General features: G+C 42.8%; 1 protein-coding gene across 1 annotated transcript in view; it reads left to right on the top strand.

Annotated features, from left to right (window-relative positions):
• tspan13a (tetraspanin 13a) overlaps positions 1–24,162 on the top strand; it is a 98,950-nt gene extending 74,788 nt beyond the window's left edge. Inside the window, exons 5-6 of the mRNA XM_070881002.1 lie at positions 17,189–17,299; positions 22,607–24,162. Coding sequence (XP_070737103.1) covers positions 17,189–17,299; positions 22,607–22,681 — 186 coding nt within the window. The 3' untranslated portion in view covers positions 22,682–24,162. The remainder of the gene's footprint in view (positions 1–17,188; positions 17,300–22,606) is intronic.
• The last annotated feature ends 3,025 nt before the right edge of the window (positions 24,163–27,187 follow it).

Genomic DNA, 27,187 nt, shown 5'->3' with positions numbered 1-27,187 from the left:
GGTAAGACCAACTCGCTACACGTGCTACTCACGTCATTCTCAGCATCGTGGATGCTCCAGAGTAAATCCACCCTCAGCTCCATTTCCGCAACGCGGACCGTCAGGAGCTGGAGGCGGCTACACTTCCCGCACATGTAGTCGTCAGGGACATCGGAAGTGTCCCTGAGTTCCCACATGGTACAGGACATAGCTTGCCATGTCCTGGCCCTCGGAGCGATGGTGCGTATAAAAGCGATATCTCGCCATCAAGATGCTCTCCTTCGGCTTGAGGTGTTCCCAAACCAGCGTGCACAACTCTTCATATGTCTTCTCTGTTGGTTTCATCGGTGCTAGCAGATTTTTAATGAGACCATATATCGTGGACCCGCAAACGGTGAGGAGAATCACCCTGCACTTGACCGCGGTTTCTTCCTTTTCCAGCTCGTTGGCCATGAAGTACTGGTCAAGACGCTCAACGAAGGCTTCCCAGTCATCACCCTCAACAAATCTCTCAAGAATACCAACAGCAGTCATAACCGCATGAAAGTTTGTGATCTGTTACTTGTCGCCAATTGTTATGTTCAGAATAACTCCAATGCTGTATATTGTAAGCTCAAACTGTTGTGACCTTGGTCTCTTTAATGTAACTCCAGAGTGACGAAGCAGCACGATAGACTGCCTTTTATACCTGCTTGCCCAGAGTGTGCAGGTGACCCTTGGGTCTCCCACAGGTGCGCCCCCTGGTGGCAAATCTTACACATTGGTCATGTTTACATACATAACATGTACGATCCTCTAAAGTTAGCGCAGTGCCATTTTCTGAACTGGTGCCTGGGAGTGTCAGATCAAGTGAAGGTGTCTCTTCTCCATCACTCACCTCTTCTACTTCTTCCTGCACAAGCTGGGCTGGTGGCAGTTCTTGGATATCTGAAAGGAGAAAGGCACAAGGGTTGGTTAATGTTGGGGGGAGCGGGGAAAGCAAGATGTGCATGTTTACACCATCAGCAGCTTGTAAGTGAGAAGTGATTGTGTGATGAGAGGGAAGTGGGATGTGAGAACAACGATTAGGTATGAGCGTACCATCAAAGTTTTTACGCTCACTGATCGCCACAGCCACAGTTAAGGCACCTCCAGTTTTCTTTAGCACTGCCTCCTCTAGCGGTGTCAGGTTCTGCAGCCGTGCCTGCCCCTGCTGTTTGCTACTTTTCGTGCTGATTGTGAGCCACCTCGGCCTGCAAGAGAAAAGGAAGTGTGCCAGTGAGTGTGGTGGAATATGTTTGGGTGATGTGCCTGTCATGATTGAATCGCTGGCATTGAGTGCAAGGTATGAGATGTGGGTGTGAGTCTTGCAGCAGTGGCAATTAGGTGAGATGAAGCAATGATTGTGCAGTATGAGTCGTGATTGCTAGAGATTGTTGGTAGGTGAGTGATGTGGGTGTGGTGCATTGAGCAGTGTGTGAAGCTAGTGGTGCATTTGGTGAGTTATGGCATTTGAAGATGCTAATCGTGTGAGGTCGTTAAACTTCTCCAGCACTGGATCCATTTTTTGGGGCAAACTGGCACTGGCAGCTTCAGCGATCTCCTCCCATTGCCTAAGCGCTGTGTCTGAAAGACCTCGTGGCCCCGAGTGTGTAGAGGACTTATTTCTTCCTATAGACTCCCTGCACCAAGGCTTCTGGGGCTGCAAAGGAGAACCAATGTGTCCTTTCTCAGCTCTGTTGAGACATTGCTAACTTCCAGCTCCAGTCAGAATGAGGTACTTCTCTCAAAGCACCTCCCCTTAAGAGTGCAGACAGCCTTTCACACTCTTTAAATAGAGAGCAGATGCCCCACAATGTTGGGCCCTCTTTTTGAGCGCTTGGCTCATTGCTGCAATCGTGTTAATGAGCAAGCAGCATGAATTTTACATGCTATCAGCACAACTTTCAACGGGTGCGGGCAGATCACGCATTGCGATTCCCGCGCATGTTTGTGGCCTTATCCAATTTAGTCCCCAATATGCTTTTTTGTACTCCAGTCCAGTATCTGTTGATGCTATCAAATGCACATGGCTTCTAATTCCCTGATCTCATTTCCCACATTCAGCATTTTAAGAGGTAATTTTTTTGTTCATATTTGAAGCTATTCACTTTCCCTTGATTTCATGTGAGCCAACACACTTTTTTTTAAACACACTCTTCCTGGCTTTATACCAGGTTGATTTGATTTTCCTTCTCTACTCCCTTTTATTTCTTCTGCATGTTATCCTTTTTGCTAAATTCTTTATTTACATATTTATCATCTATTTCTACCTTCTGTAACTTGCTTTTTCTGATTACTTTTATTTTCCCTGTACCCTTCCTTAGTGCAAGTGGCTGTTCACTTCCCTTTTTATCTGTTTTCTCAGTTTATTACCATTTTTCTTGTTCGGATGTAGCCCATCCTTCTAGGATAGCTGTCATCTTCATCAGAACTGGTGGCAATGCCCCATATGATGGAAACCCCTTTCGTTGCACTTTGAGCTTCCTAATCAACCCAGATTTCCATATTCTAGCCCTCGACTGGGGTTTTAATCCACAGATTACCACCCTTGAATTTATGCTCCTTAACCTCCTAACATTCCTTGAGCAGGACTGGATGTGTTTCCCTTCCAATATTGTTAACCCGCATACGGACCACAATGATGCCTACTCTCTCTCTCCCTTTCCATAATTTGTTTTTCTTTCCAAAATTTCCCTTGCCTGAGATAATCTGGGTTGCAACAAACAAAGTATCTGGGCCTATTGGTCTGGACTGCAAAAGATAGTGTCCAGCTCTCTATTGAGTCTATTATTGCTGCTACATTCCTTACTGAATTGCTAATCTGTTCCACTTGAACAAGTGTTTTGGTACCATTGTAGTTAATTTGATGGTCCTGCCCAGAGTCCTCATCTTCCCCACAGGTGTGATATTTTCTTATGACATCACGAACAAACACACTCTACAAAATTGCTCGTGAACTGTGCAAATTCTTCTGAATAAAATTGCAGCCCATTATCGGACACAATTTCTTCTAGAAAGCCATATGAAGAAAACAATCTTTACAAATGTCTAGTGTTTTACTTATTATTTTCCGCATCGGAAACAGCTCTACCCACTTCAAATGACTATCAATCGCAATGAACAATTGCTGTCCTCATAGCTCAGCAAAATCTACAGTAAACTTTGCCACACCCTGGGAGGCCATTTCCATGGCTGTAATGGTACTGATGGTGGTTTCTTGCTTACCAATTGACATGTTGTACACGGACTAACTATGTACTCTATCTTTATCTAAACCTGGCCAACATAAGAAACTGCATGCAAAACTCTTGGTCAAGTGTATTCCCATGTGCTGGTCATGAAGATCTCCTCATAATTTGGACCTGAACTTATTTGGAATAACTACTCTTGTACCCCACATAATACAATCTTTATCTACTGATAATTTATTCCTACGAATGAAGTATGGATGAATATCTTCCTCTGATACCTGGTTTGGTCAGCCATTTGCTATGTAGTCATACACCTTTGACATAACTGGGTCACGTTTGGTTGCTTTACCAATCTCTTCAGCTGTGACTGACAGTTCATCAATGTCTGAAAAATAGAACACTTCTTTCCTATTGGGTGTAACTTGTGATGGGGATGGCAACCTGGACATAGCATCAGCATTACTGTGGTCAGCTGATTATCTTTATTCAATGAAATATATATATGCTGACAAAATCAAAGCCCATCTCTGCATTTGGGCTGCAGCCAAGGTTGGAACTGGGGACTTTGGATGGAGGCTTGCTGTCGGGCTTATGGTCAGTAACGATGGTAAACTAATGACCATACAAGTATTTGTGGAACTTCTTGACTCCAAAAATCAGTGCCAAAGCTTCTCTTTCAATCTGTGCATAATTACGCACACTGGTACTGAGTGTGCGTGAAGCAAAAGCAATTGGTGTCTCCTTCCCAATAACTAGTACATGAGAGATCACTGTCCCAACTCCATATGGAGAGGTGCACATGCTAGCTTGATCTCCTTGGATATATCATAGTGAACTAACATGCTACTCTCTACCAACTGACCTTTACACTTCTTGAATGCTGCGTCGCATTCTTCTGACCACTTCTAATAAAAACATAAGAACATAAGAAATAGGAACAGGAGTCGGCCATACGGCCCCTCGAGCCTGCTCCGCCATTCAATAAGATCATGGCTGATCTGATCATGGACTCAGCTCCACTTCCCCGCCCGCTCCTCATAATCCCTTATCCCCTTATTATTTAAGAAATTGTCTATTTCTGACTTAAATTTATTCAATGTCCCAACTTCCACAGCTCTCTGAGGCAGCGAATTCCACAGATTTACAACCCTCAGAAGAAATTTCTCCTCACCTCTGTTTAAATTGGGCGGCTCCTTATTCTAAGATCATGCCCTCTAGTTCTAGTCTCCCCCATCAGTGGAAACATCCTTTCTGCATCCACCTTGTCAAGCCCCCTCATAATCTTATACATTTCGATAAGATCACCTCTTATTCTTCTGAATTCCAATGAGTAGAGGCCCAACCTGCTCAACCTTTCCTCATAAGTCAACCCCTCATCCCCGGAATCAACCTAGTGAAACTTCTCTGAACTGCCTCCAAAGCAAGTATATCCTTTTGTAAATATGGAAACCAAAACTGCATGCAGTATTCCAGGTGTGGCCTCACTAATACCTTGTATAGCTGTAGCAAGACTTCCCTGCATTTATGCTCCAACCCCTTTGCAATAAAGGCCAAGATACCATTGACCTTCCTGATCACTTGCTGTACCTGCATACTATCCTTTTGTGTTTCATGCACAAGTACCCCAAGATCCTGCTGTACGGCAGCACTGTGCAATCTTTCTCCATTTAAATAATAACTTGCTCTTTGATTTTTTTTTCTGCCAAAGTGCATGACATCACACTTTCCAACATTATACTCCATCTGCCAAATTTTTGCCCACTCACTTAGCCTGTCTGTCCTTTTGCAGATTTTTTGTGTCCCCCTCACATATTGCTTTTCCTCCCATCTTTGTAACGTCAGCAAACTTGGCTATGTTATACTCAGTCCCTTCTTCCAAGTCGTTAATATAGATTGTAAATAGTTGGGGTCCCAGCATTGATCCCTGCGGCACTCCCCTAGTTACTGGTTGCCAACCAGAGAATTAACTATTTATCCCGACTCCCTGTTTTCTGTTAGTTAGCCAATCTTCTATCCATGCTCATATATTACCCCCAACCCTGTGAACTTTTATCTTGCGCAGGAACCTTTTGTGTGGCACCTTGTCAAATGACTTCTGGAAGTCCAAATACACCACATCCACTGGTTCCCCTTTATCCACCCTGTTCGTTACGTCCTCAAAGAACTCCAGCAAATGGACCTGTTTTTTCAACAACTCATTCAATGGATGTAACATTGTAGCCACATTTGGTGGGCATCTCCCATAATAGTTCAAAAGACCCAAAAATGATCGAAGTTCAGTGATATACTTGGGAGTGGGTGCATTTCTAATTGCTTCCAGCTTTCCCTTGGTTGGATGTAAACCATCTTTCTCCACTCCGTGCCCTAAATACTCCGCTGAATTTTGAAATAACTCGCACTTGTGAACAGTCACTCATATTCTGTGCACCTCTAGCCGTTGGGGCACTTCATTCAATACGTTATTATGGATTTGCCTGTTTGGCGCTGAAATGAATATCATCTTGTCATGGAAATTTCATTTCCACACGAAAAATCTCATTCCAATCCAGCTTTCAGTGATCCCAATCAATTTCTATCTATCAAGGCCTGCTTGTCTCCTGCCACTACTATGAGAGGCAAGCTCTGAAACTGATCCTTGTATTTCACCAGTATGGTGATGCATCCTACCACAGGGATTGCTCTCCTGAGTAGCCTTGTAGCTGTACCTTCAATTTCTCCAGTGGAAAATTATGCAACTTGTCGAGATATAGTGATTCCAGTACTACACTCATGGATGCACCGGTGTCGATTTGCATGGATATCCTGGTTCCTGCAGCATCTACTTGGATACATCGTGAATCATTGTTGGCTACCCTCGTGCTCCTGATGATGTGTATCTCCAGAACCTCCTCATCCTGTTTCTTCTCTCCAATGCTGTGTAGTCTCTGGTGATTTCTACTTATAGCATTGAACATCAGTTTACTCTTCAGTCGGCATGCCTTTGCAAGATGCCCAGTTTTCTTGCAGTGAAAACACTGTGCCTTCACTTTTAGACAGCTTTGAGTGAGATGTTGTCCCAGACACCAATAGCATGACTTTAATGTACTGTTACCTTGACCGGTTACTAAGGCCTTGGGGCCCAACTGCCTTTTATTTTTAACCTGCAAGCAATTCACCTCAGTTGTCTGATGACTGAAAATGGTGTGAAATTCTCGGGAGTATTGATTGGCCATATCTATTGTCTTAGTTGTCTGACCAGCTAAATCAAAAGTCAAGTTCGGGGTTGTCAACAACTTTCTTCTGATTGCTTCATTTCTCAACCCACAAACTAAGCGGTCACGCAATGATTGGTCCTGAAAGTTTCCAAAATGACAGTGAATGGATAGCTTTTTTTAAAGCTAAAATGTACTCTCGTCAGTTAATTGATTTTGTATTCCAGAATGATAACTTTCAGCAATTTCCAAGGACTTGGGACTGTAATGCTATTCTATCTTGGTTAGAATCTCCGTCAGTGGTGTTCTCTTTGGCTGGACCAGAACAAGTACATTTTTCAGGGCTTTATACACCTCGGGGCCTGCTTCAGTCAATAAAATAGCCGGTTTCCTTTCTAAAACCACCCGGTTGCGATTATAATCATTGACTTCGACGATGCTATTCGCAGTAAAAAAACATTTCTCATGATGGACTTCAACCCAGAGCCCTATTATTTCCATAGGCCCAGCCACCTGGACTCTTCAGTTCCGCCAAGTGTGCTTGTAAACTACCTTGGATTTTGAGTTCTGCAAAACAAAGATCCTCTCAAAGTCGCTCTGTTGGTTAGCAGGAACATCCATCAACAAAAATTTCAACTCGGGAATCCGATTATCCTATCCTCATGACCAATGTGATTTTTCTTATGACATCACTAACAAATACAGTCTACAAGATGGCGCCATCTATCATCTGTGATTTTTCCACGTGACCTTTATTAGTAAATCATTAGTTGCATTACAACAGTAGTCCACTAGGTGGAGCATTAGTCCATTAGGGGGAGCTCTATTACAACAGGAAGCCAGTGTTTTAAACTTTCTAGAGAGTAATTTTCCCTGGGCTGTCTGACTTTAGAATATCTCTCCTTACTTTCCCTAACTTGTGGATAGTAACTCTATCTTCTACCACTGCCAGCTCTTTATTTCTCAGTGGGGTGATTGCCCTCTGAAACCTCCAGAAATCTCCCTCATTTTCTGAGATCTTGAGTTCAAGTAATGTCAGTTGAAGACATTTCCTGCAGATCTGCTTAATCGAGTTAACATCTGCTACTTGAAATATAATGCAGGAACCTTCCTGTGCTGCCATTCCTACGATAGATGTTAAGTTCTAGTTAAGTTTATATTCTCATCTATATAAATTTCAGCTTCTCACACTCTCTACTCCTAAATTCCTGCCCTGGAAGTACTGTTTTCATTTGGTTCACAACTCATTCCGTGGCGTGCTTTGACACCATGCAAATATGGCTCTGATAGAACCTATAAGCCTTCTGTTCAAAAACTTAGTGGGCTTTTTAGTCATCAAAAATTACTATTATTTCACTTAAAATGCTTTCCGATTCTATTATCTGGCTGGTATTAAGTGACTAGCTGAATGCATGTGTGCTGGAATTTCAGGGGGAATAATTAATTTGTTCTCTGTATGTAAGAACATCTTGGATTTCATTTACATTGCAGCTGTTGCATCAGTGCAAAGCAATTTTTTGTTTTGCACCGGTACTGGAGTTATAAGGGCATAATTGCGTGTGCCGCACCGGTGTGCTAATCATGGAGTGTAGAGCAAAGCACTTTTCGCGCTCCGAGCCCTGGGGGCAATTCTTAGGGTGAGCGCTCTGGCTGCCAGGCAAAAGCCCTTTAGGACCCCGTTAGCGCCGCCCAGAGGCGATAACTGGCCTTTCTGGGGGGCTTAATTTCGGCCCCATAGTATAAATCTGGAGTTGGGAATTCCAGTTGGAGTGAAAGGGAACTCCTTTGAGGAAACTGCATAGCACAGTTGCGTAACCTGTGATAATGCGCTTTTAGTTGTGTTCATTAAGGTTTCATGCAAAAATCGTGAATTTAGAATTTCAAATTCATAGTCATAAATTCAGTTAAAATAGTGGACAGAGGAAATCTTGCCTCTTGGCACAGTGGAAGCAGTCTGATCGTTAATTCAGAACGTTCTCATTATAGACATGAGTACATCATATAGGCAGACACCAGTGCAGCAGTGAGGGAGCGCTACCTTGATAAGTGCCATCTTTCGGATAAAACGTTAAACTGAGATCCCACCTGCCTCTTCAGCTGGTAGTTAAAGGTTCTCTGGTATTATCTGAGGTGGAGTAGGGAGTTCCTAGTGTCCTTCTTACCTTCTGTGTTTGGCTACATAATTGTTCAGAAATAATCTATTGGTATAGTGCTTTGGAACATCTCCATTAACGATGAGCTGCTATATAAATCCAGGTTTGTTCATTCTTTCATGACTATTTATTATGTCCTACATATTTTAGGTAATTCTGATCTAATGAGCTAGGGATTTACTTTTGAACCATCATCATAGTAACCAATTCATAATATTTATTCTGTAATTTTTGTAAACCAGTGTTCTGTAATAAATATGAATTTACAGGTAAAATCTGAATTAAACTATGAATTTCATGTAATGGACTACAGCAATTAAATTGGCTTCAACATAGTTTCCTCCTGCTTATTGTTGGTAAAAATTGATCAAACAAAATTAATAACCTGATTGAGAAAATTGTGTGACCAAGCTACTGAATGCAACAGCATGATGGAGCTGAATTGACAAAGTTGAAATTACAGGTTTGCTGAAGGATTCTATAGCAATTTACTGTCATCTCTCTAGAGTCTGGCTCAATAACTCTCCTGATTAGGTTCTCTCTTGCCATTAATACTGATTTTAAAAACCTTAGATGAATGAAGATGGGCAATTCTGTACTTTGATAGAGTAATTATTTGTGTCAATTTGGGCAGGAAGATGGTTGTGGTTGTTGGAGGCCAATCATCTCAGCCCCAGAACATTGCTTCAGGAATTCCTCATGGCAGTGTCCTCGGCCCAACCACCATCAGCTGCTTCATCAATGACCTTCACTCCATCATAAGGTCAGAAGTGGGGATGTTCACTACAACTCCCCAGATAATGAAGTAGTCCTTGCCCACATGCAGCAAGACCTGGACAACATTCAGGCTTGGCTGATAAGTGGCAAGTAACATTCGCGCCACACAAATGTCGGGCAATGACCATCTCCAACAAGCGCGAATTTAACCATCGCCTATGACATTCAACGGCATTACCATAGTCGAATTCCCCACCATCAGCATCCTGGAAGTCACCATTGACCAGAAACTTAACTGGACCAGCCATATTAAATACTGTGGCTACAACAGTAGGTCAGAAGCTGGGTATTCTGAGGTGAGTAACTCACCTCCTCACTCCCCAGATCTCGCTTGCCCTACGAACTAGAAAGTACTTTTTCTCTGCCCGCTATCTAATTAAACAATAACATGATCTGGGGATAGGAACATAGAACTCCTGCTCCCTATACCAGCTACTGATGTATCGCACATAGCACCATGTCCAGCATCTGTGGAGAGAAACCAGGTTAATGTTTCAGGTCGATGGCCTTTTGTCTTGTTGTTTAATTATCCCAGAATGGCTAGCTAATAAACACTGAATGAAAACTATCATGCTGATAGCCTGAGATGCTTGTTAGTAACTGACCATTTCAACTGACTGAACTCTTGGAATCTTTCCATTACTTCATAGTCTCAGAGACTTACATAATTAAACAACAACAATATTAGCATATCTCAGTTGGCACATTCTCTTTGGGAAAGTTGAGGGTTTTCTAGTGCTGTTCGGGAGGGTTTAAAATAGTTTGGCATGTGTATAGGAATCTGAGTGTAGATTTAGGAGGGAGAAAAGCAAAGCTGGCGATGGAAGGCAGAAAATTAGTAAGCAAGTTTTAAAAATAGAGGAAACAAATGCTAGAAAATAGATAAAGGGTTTAGCAGTGCTTAATCCAAGCAGTCTAGTGAATAAAGGCAGATGATGTTGAGGGCATAGATTGACACGTGGAAGTATGATGCCATAGCTATTACTGTAACATGGCTTAAAGAAGAGCAGGGATGGCAGCTCAATATTCCTGGTTACAGGATTTTCTGCCGAGATGGAGAGGGATAAAAAAGAAACCGGGCTACCCAATATTGGTTAAAGAAAGTTACAGCTGTGAGGAGGGATGATATGTTGGAAGGATCATCAAATGAGGCCATATAGGTTGAAATAAAGAACAAAAAAGGGGAAATCACACTGCTCGGAGTGTACTATAGACCCCCATACAGTCAGTGGGAGATAGAAGAGCAAATATGGAGGCAAATTTCTGAGGTGCAAAAACAATAGGGCAATAATAATAGGGGATTTCAACGGCCCTAATATTAACTGGGATAGAATTAGTGTAAAGGGTATAGAGGGCACAGAATTCTAGAAATGCATTCAGGAGAACCTTTTTAGCCAGTACATAGCAAACCCAACGAGATGGGGCAGTTATGGACTTAGTTTTAGGGAATGAAGCTAGGTATGTGGAAGGGTTATCAGTGTGAGCGCATTTTGGTGGCAGTGATCATAATTTAGTTAGACTTAGCATTGTTATGGAATAGGACAAAGATAGACCAGGAGAAAATGTTCTTGATTGGGGAAAAGGCCAATTTTACAAAGCTGAGGTGATTATCAAAAGTGGACTGGAAACAGCTACATGAAAATAAATCAGTGGGAGGCAGTTAGGTTGAGAATACGTGAGAACCAGGCTGAATATAGAAAGTTCAGAGAGGAAGTGAAAAAGGAAATAAGAGGGGCAAAGAGAGAGGACGAGGATAGACTGCCAGCTAATATAAAAGGAATCCAAAAGGTTTCTATTAGCATATAAATAATAAACTGTAGTAAGAGGAGGGGTGAGGCCAATTAGGGACCAAAAAGGAGACATACACATGGAGACAGAGGGCATGGCTGAGGTACTAAATGAGTTCTTTTCAATTGTCTTTATAAAGGAAGAAGATGCTGCCAAAGTCACAGTGAAAGAGGAGGTAGTCGAGATATTGGATGGGATAAAAATTGATAAAGAGAAGGTATCAGAGAGGCTAGATATATTTAAAGTAGATACGTCACCAGGACCGGATGGGATTTATCCTAGGATGCCGAAGGAAGTGAGGGTGGAAATTGGGGAGGTACTGGCCATAATCTTCTAATCCTCTTTAAATACAAGGGTGTTGCCAGAGGACTGGAGAATTGCAAATGCTACATCCTTGTTCAAAAAAGGGTGCAAGGATAAACCCAGTCATTTTAACCTCTGCAGTGGGGAAACTTTTAGAAACAATAGTCTGGGACAAAATTAAAAGTCACTTGGGTACGTGTTGATTAAATAAGGAAAGCCAGCAGGAATTTGTTAAAGGCAAATCGTGTTTGTTTAACTTGATTGAGTATTTTGATGAGATAACAGAGGACTGATGAGGGCAATATGGTTGATGTGTACATGGACTTCCAAAAATTGTTTGATAAAGTGCCACATAATAGGCTTGCCAGCAAAGTTGAAGCCCATGGCATAAAAAAGGAACAGTGGCAACATGGATATGAAATTGGCAAAGTGACAGAAAAGAGAGTAGTGATGAACGGTTGTTTTTTTGGACACAAGGAAGGTATGCAGTGGTGTTCCCCAGGGATTGGTACTCGGACCACTGCTTTTCTTGATATATATTAATGACTTGGACTTGGGTGTACAGGGCACAATTTCAAAATTTGCAAATTACTCTAAACTTGGCAGTATAGTGAACAGTGAGGAGGATAGTGATAGACTTCAAGAGGACATAGACAGGCTGGTGGAATGGGTGGACACGTGGCAGATTAAATTTAAAACCGAAAAGTGCGAAGTGATGCATTTTGGTAGGTTTAGAGGGGATTTGAGGGGAAATTTCTTCACCACCCAGAGGGTGGTGGGGGTCTGGCAGAAACCCTCACCGCATCTAAATAGCACTTGGACATGCACTTTAAATGCTGTAACCTACAGGGCTACGGAACAAGAGCTGGAAAGTGCGATTCGGCTGGATAGCTCTTTGTTGGCCGGCACGGACACGATGGGCCAAAATGGCCTCCTTCCATGCTGTAAATTTCTATGATTCTATATCAATGGACGGGTCAGGTGGGAAGAAATTTGGCAAATGGAATTCAATCCGGAAAAGTGTGGGTAATGCTTTTGGGGAGGGTTAATGAGGCAAGAGAATGCACAATAAAAAGGTAGGATACTAAAGTGTAGAGGAACAAATGGACCTTGGAGTGCATATCCACAGATTACTGAAAGTAGCAGGACAGATAGATAAGGTGGCTAAGGCGGCATACGGGATACATTGCGAGGCACAGAATACAAGAGCAAGGAGGTTATGCTAGAATTGTATACAACACTAGGCCACAGCTAGCGTACTGTGCATAGTTCTGGTCACCACATTACAGGAAAGATGTGATTCCACTCGAAGGTACAGAGGAGATTTATGAGGATGTTGCCAGGACTGGATAATTTTAGCTATGAGGAAAGATTGGACAGGTTGGTGTTGTTTTCTTTGGAACTGAGGAAACTGAGGGAGACTTAATTGAGGTGTATACAATTCGTGGATAGGAAGGACGTATTTCCCTTAGCAGAGTGGTCAAAGGGCATAGATTTAAAGAAATTGGTAGGATTAGAGGGGATTTGAGGAGAATTTATTTCAACCAGAAGGTGGTGGGGTTCTGGAATGCACTGCCTGAAAGGATGGTAGAGACAGAAACCCTCATCTCATTTAAAAAGTACTTGGATATGCACCTACAAGGCTACGGACCAAGAGTTGGAAAGTGGATTTAGGTTGGATGTCAGGCGAATATACGATTGGCCGAATGGCCTCCTTCTGGGCCGTTAATTCGCTTAGAATCATAGACATTAACGGCCCAGAAATCCCGGTTTCTTCTTCCTGTGGGCGTTCGTCTAAAAATAGGACAGAAGATGCGCACCTACGTTTTGGTCGAATGCTCGCAAGAGATCCCGGAGTCGAGACCTCCTCTTCTTGCACAACAGAGAGCATTCACTTTGGGACGTGCATAGGTCTGGAGCTGGAGTCACATGGATCTGGGCAACCAATCAGGTATAGTATATTCTCATTCATAATAATGGGTACTCTAAGTTGGAGTTCCCATTATTATGAATGAGAAACAGCCCCCAAAGCACTAATATGCAATAATAAAAGATAGCCAAAAATGCACAACATATTTTTATTAATTTAAATTAGTTATTTATGTATTTAAAAAAATATATAAACCAATTTTTAAAGTTTTTTTAATTATACTTTAAAATAAACTTACCGTAGTGGAGAGGATTTTTAACAATAACGTGTTTTGAAAATTTATTTTACAATGTTTTAAAACTCTTACGCCTGTAAGAATAGGCTATGTGCCTGCTTTTATCAGGCGCAAGAGCTTTGAGGACATTTGCTGGGCAAGATATGGGTAAATCCTGCAATCTTGCCCTGGCAAATGTCTTCGCTCCCGACATGTGTGAGATCTGTCAAGCCAGAAACTTGACAATGGAAAAGCCGATTTTCAGTACATGTGCATTGTGCGCTAAAATTCAGCTTTTCCAATGCCTTCCCAGGTCCGTAGAAACAACGTACGGACCCAGGGAGGCTGAGATTTCTGCGCCAAAATTTCAGATCATCATGGCAGGCAGCCTGATTTTATGCCCCACTGGCTTAATGTTATAATAACCAGCTGAATTTAACATTACAGATATGTTGTAAGTTTTTTTTTAATCTGTTAAGGCAATACAAGTGAAGACCAAATTAAACTGTTTATTATACTTCCCTTTATAGTTTTATTTAATTTAAAGAGACGCTATTGGTGGATCCTTTTGAGTTATTTAATAAACCTCATTGCCAGAGAAATGGGGAAACCCTTGATTCAGTTAATCCTCAACAGTCTGTAGACAAGAAACATGGACTCAGTTGAACTAACAAAGCTGTTGGTGATACTTGGTGTAAATGTCTATTAGCATAACAGTGCGGTCTTATATATAAATACATTTCAGTGTGTTTGAAATTTTAGCCACTTCGAATTTGACTTTTTGTCAAGTGTAAGAATACATTTCGAAAGCTTCTGCTACAGGCAGCCAATGCAATTTTGAAATTGAAAACTAGTGGTGTGAGTGTTGGGACATTTCCTGGTTTCACGCTGTCCGAGGCTGCGGGTTCCAGTCAGGTGCAGCGAGCCACAGCCAGGGCTCCGCCGTCCGAGGCTGTGGCCCCCATTTGGGGGCAACGAGCCACACGCAGGGTGAGGACGGGACGGAGAGCTCGACAGCGCTCTCCAGAGATGCAGAATCTAACAGATGTGGTTCAGGTGATGGCAATGAGTGGGGAGAGCATTGAACTTACATGATCACTCCTGGATACCATCAGTGGGGTGGATGATGAGGTATCTGGACAGTCAGGAGAAGTAACAACACTCTCGCGAGAAATGGGAACACTGTCTGGGCACATTGGGGAGGGAATGTGCAGGTAGCTGATACGCTGTCGGTGAACATGAGGGAGGGAGGGAGGGAGGGAGGGAATGTTGCAGGTAGTTGAGATGCTGTCGGAGGGAATGTTGGAGGTAGCTGCTGGAATAAGGGAACACGTCCAGACCATGCAGCCATTGACAGCATCAACTGCCACTTCCATTCCAATCCCCAGACCAACCTCTGAAGAACGCCCCCCAACAAGTGTGCATTACCCGAGATGCTCGAAAGAATAACCTGCGAAACACTGCGCCACCACCTGTGGGCAAGGATAGTCACTAAGCAGCGGGCGGTCTTAGAATAAAGTGGAAGAGAGATGGGTGCAGCCTTTGTTTGCTGCTGCTGCTGTTATTGCTATTACTGTTGTAACTGTTCTCAAATTAAAAGTTTTTTGTAAGTGATGTAAATTTACAAGTTTAAAAGTTTTTAAGTGATCTTAACTGAATAGTTTAAAGTTTGATAGAAGAATATTTTTTTTAAAAGTTAAGTACAAACAAGTGTTAAAATTTTGAATAAAATATATTTTAAATTATAACTGAATCATTTCCATTATTTGTTCCATTATTAACACAACACAACATTACAGAACAGGTCCAAGCAGTAAACATGGTCCATTTTGAATAGTTGCCGCTGAGCCTTCAGGCAGCAAAGCGTTCACGGATGAGTTGCTGCCGCAAAGCTCAAGCAGTAGTTGCATGGCTTTCTCATCCTCCTCTTCCTCGTCATCTGCATCTTCCTCCTCATCAGCCACTCTCTCCTCAGGTGGGTCTTCTGCTATCAGCTGCTGCTGCCTCATGATGGCTAAGTTGTGCAGCATGCAGCAAACAACAGTGAACTGACCGACAATCTGAGGGGAGTATTGCAAATAGTCTCCGAATGGTCCAGGCATCAGAAACGCTGTTTCAATATGCCAATGGTCCTCTCTCTATTATGCTGTGTGTCGCAATGTGCGACATGTTGTATTCCCGCTCGGCATCCGGCCGGGTTATGCGTAGGGGCATCATGAGCCAGGTGGCGAGGCCGTACCCTTTGTATCCCAGCAGCCAGCTCTGCCCTTCTGGCTGCTGCTGAAACATGGCAGGTATAGCACTCTCGCGTAGGATGAACGCATCATGGGTGCTCCCAGGGTATCTCACATCAACTACCATGATGTGATGCATGTCATTACAGACAAGCTGCACATTCATGGAGTGGAAGCCTTTTCTGTTCCTGTACATTTCTGAATCCTCAAAGTGCTCACAAGGCAGTGTGGGTACAAATCAATGCAGCCCTGTACCATGGGGAAGCCAGCAATCCTGGAGAAGCCCACAGCCCTGTAACGCATTGCCTGGGCGGTCCTGGGGGAACTTTATGTAGTCATTCCTCCGGGCATATAGTGCAGCAGTCACCTGCTGAATGCAGTTATCTTTTGCATATTGAGAAATGGCACACACATCCCCAGTTGTGGCTTGGAATGATTCAGATGTATAAAATGAAAGTGCAGCTGTAATCTTTACTTCAACTGACAAAGCAGTCCTCCTGACGCTTCTAGGGTGCAAGTCTGCTTTTATTAACTCACATATCTCTGTTACAACTTCTTTGCAGAAACGCAGCCTTCTCAGAGTCTACCTCACTCAGGTGCAGGTATGAACGCCTGTCTCGATATTCCCGATGTGGGTAAGGTCTCCTGCCCATCATCCTATGTGCTCTGAGGTTCCTCAGGTGATGCTGCCTAATCAAGCAGAAGGCTTGCACATGGTATAGCATTGTCAATATTGCCACCATAATTAAATTGTAGCTTTGCAACAACCTCAAAACAGGACAAAACACTCACACTTCTTCCCTCTCTCTCCAAGGTGGATGCCCTCGTATGGACCACACCCTGATCTATGCATGCGCAATGGGCTTGCTTACAATGGGAATCTGGGCATTCAATGAAGACATTTGGGGCAACAAAGTGTAATTCAATTATTGAATTTTTGGTATTTTTATAAGTACCACCCCACCACTTCTCTCCTCACCGGGCTCGAGGGTCGCAGCATCGGCCGGCAGAATTGCACCTTCTCCCAGATACTGGCTCGGGGCTCGTATTCCCCCCCCGGGCTTCTTTTGAAGCCGATCCCCGAGGTCCTGTGCAAAAAAAAAATCGTACCTAAGTGAATTACACTGGCGTAGAAACTCCTCCAAAAAAAAAGGTGCATGCCAAAAATACGGTGCAGATAATTGGGGAAAATTGAGCCCGTTGAGTCTGTTTTTCTCTCTCTACAGATGCCGCTTGACCTGCTGAGCATTTCCAGCAATTTCTATTTTTATTTCAGATTTCCAGCATCCGCATTACTTTGCTTAAGTTTTGTTGAAAATTCTTTTCAAAAATGCATACCTGTACTTCACTATTGAAGAAAATGTTAATTACAAAAAAAAATTATATCTGCGTTTTCTTTTCTTCCAGCGTTGTTCTGCGATTAGTGAGTGTAGACCATGTGGATCAACCCTAAAAACCTATGCTGGAGAAGTGCTGAGATTTGTTGGTGGCATAGGTCTTTTCTTCAGCTTCACTGAGGTCAGTAAAACTATCAATAACTTTTAAAAAAAAACGAGTGGTTCAGTCAACAAGGGCAGTGGTATTAGCTTACAAACTTTGAAAAATTATACAGTTTTAATGCACTCTTAACAAAATAATGACGACAGCTCAAATTTCCATTGTCACAAAGCTATTTTAAATCGGGCTGGATCTTCCAGTTTCTGACCTGCCCAGAGTGGGTGGGGGGTGGGAGGTTGACTACACGCTGTGGAATTTTAACTCCACAACATGCATCTGACATCAAGGGCAGGTTCCCCAGCAGGAAGCCAGCCTGATTGACCAGCTGACCAAATGACCAGCCATTTAGGACCGAGATGAGGTGAAACTTCTTCACTCAGAGTTATTAATCTCTGGAATTCTCTACCACAGAGAGTTGTTGATGCCAGTTCGTTAGATATATTCAAGAGGGAGTTAGATATGACCCTGATGGCTAAAGGGATCAAGGGGTATGGAGAGAAAGCAGGAAAGGGGTTCTGAGGTGAATGATCAGCCATGATCTTATTGAATGGTGGTGCAGGCTCGAAGTGCCGAATGGCCTACTCCTGCACCTATTTTCTATTTCTATGTTTCCAGTCGAGCAGAGAATTCTGGCTGAACAGGAAATTTTTAAAACTTTAACTTGCCCGCCACCAACCCACCTATTTTTTTCATGTGAAAATTCCCTTCATAGTTTCTGTATTTTAGGAGAATTTCATAAAGTATGGCATGAGGAAAAAAATCAAAAACTTATTTTATTGGACCACATACAGGGTCCAAGTTTTGGGCCGCGCCTAGAACGGCGCAGCCCCGACCTGGACACCCATTTTTCGCCCCCGAAAGTGCGCCTAAAAAATACCTGCAGATTCTCCGGCTCCCTGCAGGTCCTTTGTAGCTCGGCGCAGCGCAGCAGGAGCTGTGGGGGGCGAAGCCAGGTCCCTGCGCTGAAATCAGTGCCGGGATCTCTGCATGGGCACGCATGTGCAGTAGCTCCAGGCGCCGAAACTGTGTGGGAGGGGCCCGAAGCACGCAGCCCCTAGCCCTGGCCGAATGGCCTCACTGGAGCTGCGAGGATCAGGCGGCACCTCCCTCGTCCAGCTCCTGCTCTGGCTCCAGCTGGCTCTCTGAACCCCTCTCCCTCCCCCCCCCCTCCAGCTCCCGCTCCGGACCCGCCCTCCAGCTCCCGCTCCGACGACCCCCCATCCTCTCCTTCCCCCCCCCGGCCACCTACCTTTAACTCCTTCAGCGGGGCACGCCTGCCCGGCATCTTGCTGGGGGTGGGCCCCGCCCGAAGTCTTGGGCCCAGCTTCTTCATGTCAGCCGGGCCCATTCAGTCTCCTCTCCCCCTTCCTCTCCCCCTTCCTCTCCCCCTTCCTCTCCCCCTTCCTCTCCCCCTTCCTCTCCCTCTCTTCCTCCCCTCCATCACCCCCTCGCGCTCTCTCTCTCTCTCTCCTTCCCCCCCCCCCTCCTCCTCTACCTCTCCTCCCTCTCCTCTCCTCTCCTCTCCCTCCCCTCGCTGTCAGAAACACAGACACTGACGGACAGAGAGAGGGACACTGACACTAACAGAGAGTGAGAGAGAGAGACACAGACAGAGAGACACACACACTGGGGGGGGGGGGGGGGTGTGAGGGGCCAATCCCAGAACGCTGTTGGTGGGCTCCCGCTGCTGCAGTCAGTGAGTAGAATTTTTTTTATTTATTGATTTTTTTTTTAAATTCTTAATTTTTTTTGATTGATTTATTGATGTATTTATCATTTATTATTGATAGCGGCTCTTTATTTGTAAAACTGAAGTGTTTAATGTTTGTAAACTTCCCTTTAAACTGGACAGAAGAGGTAGGTGAAGGGGATAAGGGAATGGAGTTCCTACAATGTGTACAGGACTCCTTTCTAACCCACTATGTAAAAAGCCCAGCAAGGTAGGATTTGCTATTGGATCCTAGTAATGGGGAATGAACCAGAGCAGATAAGAAATGTAAAAAGGGAACATATATGCAATAATGACCATAATGTATATTTTAAGATAATTGAGAAGGCCACAAGTATGACGAAAACCAAGGTAATAGTTTGGCGAAAAGCTAATTTTGGAGGAACTGAGAATAGAACTTGGGAAAATAAAATGGGCAATAATATTGGCAAACAACGATGTAGAACAGCAACGGGAAACATTTAAAACCGTGTTCAACAGAGTGCAGGAACAATATGTTCTACTAAAAAGGAAAGAACAAACTAAACACTAATGCGACTTCATGGATGAATAAAAGCCATAAGGGAACAATTGAGAGTAAGAAAAGATGAATTTAATAAGTACATAGACAGCTTGGGAATGTGCATGATAAGGGAGAATACAAAGGGATTAGGAGAGAAGTCAAAAAAACAATTCGGAAGGCAAAGAGGAACAATGAAATTAAATTATCAAGGAACATAAAACAAAATAGTAGAATATTTTACAAGCACATCAATAAAAAGGGATGGGAATATGGCCATTAAGGGATCGACAGGATAATACCGCAGGTAACAATAGAGAGATGGCAGAAATATTAAATAATTATTTTGCTTCCGTGTTTACCAGGGAGATAGGACATGTGGACATGACATTGGATGATTAAATTAGTAATGAGATAAGTGCATTTAAAATGAAAAGAGAAGATATATTAAATAAACTAATCAAACTCAAAGAAGATAAAACCCCTGGTCTGGATGGATTGCATCCATGCATTTTAAAAGAATCTAGGGAAGAGATAATACAGTCATTAATGCACATATTTAATAATTCATTAAAAAAAGATGCAGTGCCAGAGGACTGGTGGATAGCTAATGTAATAACTATATTTAAGAAAGGGAATTATAGACCAGTCAGCTTAGCATCGGTGATAGGAAAAATAATGGAATCCCTACTAAAGGAGAAAATTGAAGAACATCTAGAAACCAAAAATATAGTAATGAATAGTCAGCATGGATTTTAAAAGGGAAAGTGTTGCTTGACCAGCCTCATTGAATTTTTTGAGGAGGTAACGGAGGGAGTGGACAATGGTAATGCAGCAGATGTAATTTATCGAGATTTTCAAACGATTTTTGATAAGATACCCCATAATAGACTGGTGAACAAGGTCAGAGAATGTGGAGTCGGGGGACAAGAATCAGAATGGATAGCTAGCTGACAGAAAGCAGAGAGTTGGAGTAAAATGTACCTAATCACAATTGTAGAAGGTGGGTAGTGGTGTTCCATAAGGATCAGGACTGGGACCACTGTTGTTTACAATTTACATTATCGATTTAGACTTTGGAATCAAAAACATAATTTCTAAATTTGCGGATGATACCAAATTGGGGGGGGGGGGGGGGATGGTGGATAGTCAATACTGAGGAGGACTGCAACAAATTACAGGAGGACATTAATAACCTTGCAGAATGGGTGTATAATTGGCAAATGAAGTTCAACACATATAAATGTAAAATATTACAATTTGGTAGGAAGAATAGGGAGATCACCCACTTGGAGGCTCCGAGTCTAGGTGGGTTAGAGAAACGAAGGGATCGCCGAGTACAAATACATAAATCACGAAAAGTTGCGACACAGATTAGCAAGGCCATTTTTTTAAAAAAGCAAACCAAGCACTAGGGTTTATTTCTAGAGGTATAGAATTGAAAAGTGGGGAAGTTATGGTAAACCTGTATCAAACCTTGGTTAGACCACATCTAGGGCCCAAGTTTCGGCCTCAGTTGCTCCTGATTTTTTGGAGCAACTGGTGTAGAACGGAGTATCTTAGAAATTCAAATTCTCAGCATTTAGTTTGCTCCAGTTCGAGTCAGTTAGAACAGTTTCACTTTGGAACAGAATTTTTTTTTTCAAAAGGGGACGTGTCCGGCCACTTACGCCTGTTTTCAAAGTTTCGGCAGTGAAAACTTACTCCAAACTAACTTAGAATGGAGTAAGTGAAGAAACCTTGTCTACACTTTAGAAAATCAGGCGTAGGTTACAAATTAGGCATAGGGAATGGCGGGGGGGGGGTGAAGGGAAGTCATTAAATTCTACAATAAATCCGTAGTTATACTTATACAAATATTATACAAATAAATCCAACCTGAATAAAAATTTGTAAGCAAAGAAAAGATTAAATAAACCATGTTCCTACCTGTGTGAAACAGCAGCAGCCTTCTGCTTCATGCAGGCCTTTCATGTTGGAGACAGGCAGGGGTGTGGCGTCAGTGTCTCAACGGCAGCCCCAACAGCGGCAGCAAGCAGCCTTCGAGCTGAGCTGCTGTGCTGCAGGCAGGCCTTCATTCTGTTAGTGGCTGACCGGCAGCCGAAGGATCAACACCGGAGGCACGCAGCTTTTCATGGGGGTTGAGGCCATTCGGCCATGGGATAGGAGCGGCGTCTGTGGCTGGCCGGCAGCCAAAGGATCAACACCAGACGCACGCAGCTTGTCAAGGGGGTTGAGGCCATTCGGCTATGCTTAAGGGGCGGCATCAGTGGCTCGACGGCAGCCGAGTCCTTTTAAAAATGGCCGAGTGCCAATGTTTGTTTGCCGGCACCATATTGGCTCATTTAAATTGGACCCGCCCCCCCACTACTTACAGAATCGGCACGAGTGTTTGGCTCCGCCCCCCGCTGTGAAGAGCGCGCCGCGCCAAGCTGAGATCGAGCTCCGAGGAGCCGGAGAATATCGAAGTTTTTTTCTAGTGCACTTTTAGGCGTGAAGAACAGGCGTCCAGCTTGGAGGCTGAAACTTGGGGCCTTAGAGTGCTGTGTGCGTACAGTTCTGGTCACTATTATAAAAAGGATATAGAGACACTGGAGAGAGTGCAGAGAAGATTTACAAGGATGATAGCAGAAATGCGAAGGTATACATATCAGGAAAGGATGAACAGGCTGGTCTCTTTTCTCTTGAAAAAAAGAAGGCTGAGGGGTGACCTGATAGAGGTCTTTAAAATTATGAAAGATTTTGACAGTGGATACAGAGAGAATGTTTCCATTTGTGGGAAAGGGCATAACTAGAGGCCATCAATATAAGAGATAGTCATCTATAAATCCAATAGGGAATTTAGAAGATACATTTCATTTGATTTTCTTTTCCACTGTGAAGTGCAAAATGAGCAGCTGATTTGCTTTCATCCATTTTCCAGCCGGCAATAAAAATAAAAATTACCTCCAGCGTGATTGTGTGTGTGTGTGTAACATTGCTTTTGGAACTAGAACTTCAATTTTAAAAAGAATAATGTAACTTTAACTTTAACTTTATTAAACAATTTTGTTCTAGCACATTACCTGCTTTTATAACTTGCAAGTGTAATTTGTTTCAGATCCTGGGAGTATGGTTAACACACAGATACAGGAACCAGAAAGATCCACGAGCAAATCCAAGTGCTTTCCTGTAGGAAAAACCTTCAGAAATGTCACACCATTGTAACACTGCACTACTGAAACCGCCTACGATTTTTGTTATTGTTGAGACTTTCTATATCTAAAACTCCACCTGCTTGCAAGACATCGGTCTTTCACCTGGGATAAGGGTTTTCTTTTGGTTACTGCACTGTTGTTGCGGCGTCCTGTCCAGCCAGCATTCTCTGCCTGACTGGAAGTCAGGCTGGCTTCCTGGCGGGGAACCTGAAACTGAGGATTGAACTTGGTTGATCCCTAATAGCTTTCAAAATTGTGAGGAATGCACTGCTGATTACTGCTGCCTGTTGTCTAATGTGCACTCTTAGAATAGCATCACACTGATAACATTGAAAATTACCTTCAAAGGAAATGAGGCAATTAACTTGCAATATTTTTTGACACCCTAACTCCTTGGAGTATTGCAGTGTCTAATGACATAATTCTAGTGCTTAATTTTTCCATTTTCCACAAGTGCATTGATTGCTAGCTAAGATTGAAGATACTTTGTTTAATTGGAAGATGACCATGGTTAATATTGAACAAGTTAGAATATAAATAATTAGGAACTCTAATGCATTTTCTTTTTATATAACGGCTTGGTGGAGCAGTTCATTATTATAACATTTTCACATTGTACTTTATGGATTTTTCAGAAGACATCTCAAGATTTGTTTTCTGTACTGGACAAAAGAAATTGAGGAGTCTTTAGACATGGATCTCTTGATCTACTGTGAGCAATACTAGCCTGAATAAATGTATTTCTCTCTGCTTTTAAAGATCTTTTGACTTCTAGAGTAATTTTTTGCATATGTGTGAATAGCTCATTTCCTTGATCAATCAGTTGCTTCTGACTACTATTTGCCTAGTTTATTTGGAAATGCTTGTATCCTGCCTTTACAGCTGCCAGTGTGATTAATGTGAAGTTCTGTTGTAGCACTGTAGCGTCCTGAAGATCATTGATAAATATAATATACTTTTGTGATTTTGGTGGTAATATTTTAATCTATTAACACTGATGTTAAAGGACATTTTGATTAAAAAGACCTATTTTGCTTTCACTGCACACGTAAAATTGGTTTGTTAGAAATGTTGCTAATTTAGAAACAAATCGCACAAGATGTGTTTGCGTCGTATTTGTTTTTCTCTGTATATGATTGAAAACTCCTGTTCAGTTATTTAAAATATCAACCATTGTGCACTTGTGTGCAATTTTGCTCATGGCATGAATATTCAAAATTCCGAGTATTTTTGACAGTTTGGTATCTTGGTATGTCTGTGTACAGGTCAAAGCATTGATCGTTCATAACACAACATTGGAGCGAAACAAAAATGATTTAAAATGTCTTATGGGAAAACTGCTAATGTGGAGAATATTACTACTGTATTTATGGGATTTATAAAATTTAAGTGATCATGGGTAAATTGTGGACTCCAACCATTAAAGTTTCACTTATGTGAATGAGTGAATTGAATGTTCCTTTTTTTTTCTTTTTTTCGCATGTTTAACTTGTTTATTTCTATAGTTTAATAAGAACATAAGAACATAAGCAATAGGAGCAGGAGTAGGCCATGCAGCCCCTCGAGCCTGCTCTGCCATTCAATACGATCATGGCTGATCCGATCATGGACTCAGACCCACCTCCCTGCCCACTCCTCATAACCCCTTATTCCCTTATTGTTTAAGAAACTGTCTATTTCTGTCTTAAATGTATTCAGTGTCCCAGCTTCCACAGTTCTCTGAGGCAGAGAGTTCCACAGATCCACAACCCTCTGAGAGAAGACGTTTCTCCTCATCTCAGTTTTAAATGGGCAGCCCCTTATTCTAAGATTATGCCCTTTAGTTCTAGTCTCCCCTACCAGTGGAAACATCCTCTCTGCATCCACCTTGTCAAGCCCCCTCATAATCTTATACATTCGATAAGATCACCTCTCATTCTTCTGAATTTCAATGATTAGAGGCCCAACATACTCAACCTTTCCTCATAAGACAACCCCCTCATCTTCGGAATCAACCTTGTGAACCTTCTCTGAACTGCCTCCAAAGCAAGTATATCCTTTTGTAAATATGGAAACCAAAACTGCACACAGTATTTCAGGTGTGGCCTCACCAATACCCTGTACAACTGTAGCAAGACTTCCCTGCTTTTATACTCCATCCCCCTTGCGATAAAGGCCGAGATTCCATTGGCTTTCCTGATCACTTGCTGTACCTACATACTAACCTTTTGTGTTTTTTGTACAAGTACCCCCAGGTCCTGCTGTATTGCAGCACTTTGCAATCTCCATTTAAATAATAACCTGCACTTTGATTTTTTTTTTCTGCCAAAGTGCATGACTTCACAATTTCCAACATTATACTCCATCTGCTAAATTTTTGCCCACTCACTTAGCCTGTCTATGTCCTTTTGCAGGTTTTTTTTGTGTCCTCCTCACACATTGCTTTTCCTCCCATCTTTGTATCGTCAGCAAACTTGGCTACGTTACACTCGGTCCCTTCTTCCAAGTCGTTAATACAGATTGTAAATAGTTGGGGTCCCAGCACTGATCCCTGCAGCAACCCGAGAATGAACCATTTATCCCGACTCTCTGTTTTCTGTTTGTTAGCCAATCCTCTTTCCATGCTAATATATTACCCCCAACCCTGTGAACTTTTATCTTGCGCGGTAACCTTTTATGTGGCACCTTGTCAAATGCCTTCTGGAAGTCCAAATACACCACTTGTTTGGAGTATTTTTGAAACAAAATAATGAACACATGACTTTTTTATTATGGCTAATTGCATTTCTTTAATGTTACTTTGATATTCAGCTTTGTAAATTTACTATATATAGTTTAAATGGATGGATAGATAACATATACACAGCTAAAAGCTGCAAAGGGCTCAGAGATTCAAATGTTTCTTTCTGTCAGGCATTACAGTTAAGACTGAACTTATCAATTACCCTGTATCCACACATGCACTGTCCAACAAGGGTCACTGGATAATAAAGAACAAGAACACTAGCTGACTTTTTTTACATTTCCTCACTTTCTTACCACCATTACTTTCCTGGCAAAGGTCAATTAACTGAGTGTAGGTGAGGATATGAACTTGGCATTTCATGGCTCAGTACCACAATATATAGTGGATTTATCAGGGAGTCCACTGTGTAAAGAATTTTGAATAAGTTTGTCAGTACTAATGTAAGGAGATTTGCCTGTTTCTTACACTGCCATAGTAAGAAGCCTATTACAAAAGCTAAATATGCAACATTACCACTGTTACCATTCCCCTAATGGTAAGCTAGTACAGCAGGTACCGTTCCATTAGATTCATAGAAAATTATGATACAGAAGGAGGCCATTCGGCCTATTGTGTCCGTGTCGGTCGCAAAAGACCTATCCAGCCTAATCCCACCTTCCAGCACTCGGTCCATAGCCCTGTAGGTCACGGCTCTTTAAGTGCACATCCAAGTATTTTTTAAATGTGATGAGGGTTTCTGCCTCTACCACCCTTTCAGGCAGCGAGTTCCAGACCCCCGCTACCCTCTGGGTGAAAAAACTTTGTCCTCATCGCCCCTCTATTCCTTCTACCAACTACTTTAAGTCTTTCCCCCCTGGTTATTGACCCATTTGCTAAGGGAAACAGGCCTTTCATAAGCACTCTATCTCGGCCCCTCATAATTTTATGCACCTCAATTAAATCTCCCCTCAGCCTTCTCTATTCCAAAGAAAACAACGCCAGCCAATCCAATCTTTCCTCATAGCTAAAATTTTCCAGTCCTCGTAAATCTCCTCTGCAACCTCTCTAGTGCAGTCACATCTTTTCTGTAATGTGGTGACCAGAACTATATGCAGTACTCAAGCTGTGGCCTAACCTAACTAGTGTTGTATACAGTTCTAGCATAACTTCCCTGCTCTAATATTCTATACCTCAGCTAATAAAGGAAAGCATTTGTAAGCCTTTTTAACTACCTTATCGACCTGACCTGCTACCTTTAAGGACCTGTGGACATACACTCCAAGGTCCTTAAAGGTAGCAGGACAGGTCGATAAGGTAGGCGGCAGTCGGGAGCAGCGTCGAGGAGGTCCATTGGTGAGGCCTATAAAAGGCACAGCAGGGAGTCTGGGGCCCAGCGTCGGCGGCAGTCGGGAGCAGCGTCGAGGAGGTCTGTTGGTGAGACTGAAAAAAGGCACAGCAGGGAGCCCGGGGCCCAGCGTCGGCGGCAGTCGGGAGCAGCGTCGAGGAGGTCTGTTGGTGAGGCCTATAAAACGCCCAGCTTGTGCAGCTACAGGGAGAAGGCAAAAAAGAAGTAGAAAGAATCAAAGGTGACGTCACAGCCAAGGGGGTAAGTGATTGGTGAGTAGCTTTTCTTTTTCTTTTTTATATCAGTCAACTTTTAACTTTTAAGTTAATCTAAGGGTTAAGTTATGACAGGAGAGCTCGGTCACGTGATATGCTCCTCCTGTACCATGTGGGAACTGAGGGACACTTCCGGTGTCCCTGACGACTACGTGTGCGG

This window comes from Pristiophorus japonicus, chromosome 5 (genome assembly GCF_044704955.1).
Source record: "Pristiophorus japonicus isolate sPriJap1 chromosome 5, sPriJap1.hap1, whole genome shotgun sequence".
Lineage (NCBI taxonomy): Eukaryota > Metazoa > Chordata > Chondrichthyes > Pristiophoridae > Pristiophorus > Pristiophorus japonicus.
The sequence above is the reverse complement of the archived record's forward strand: the minus strand, read 5'-3'. Positions and strand labels throughout refer to the sequence as shown.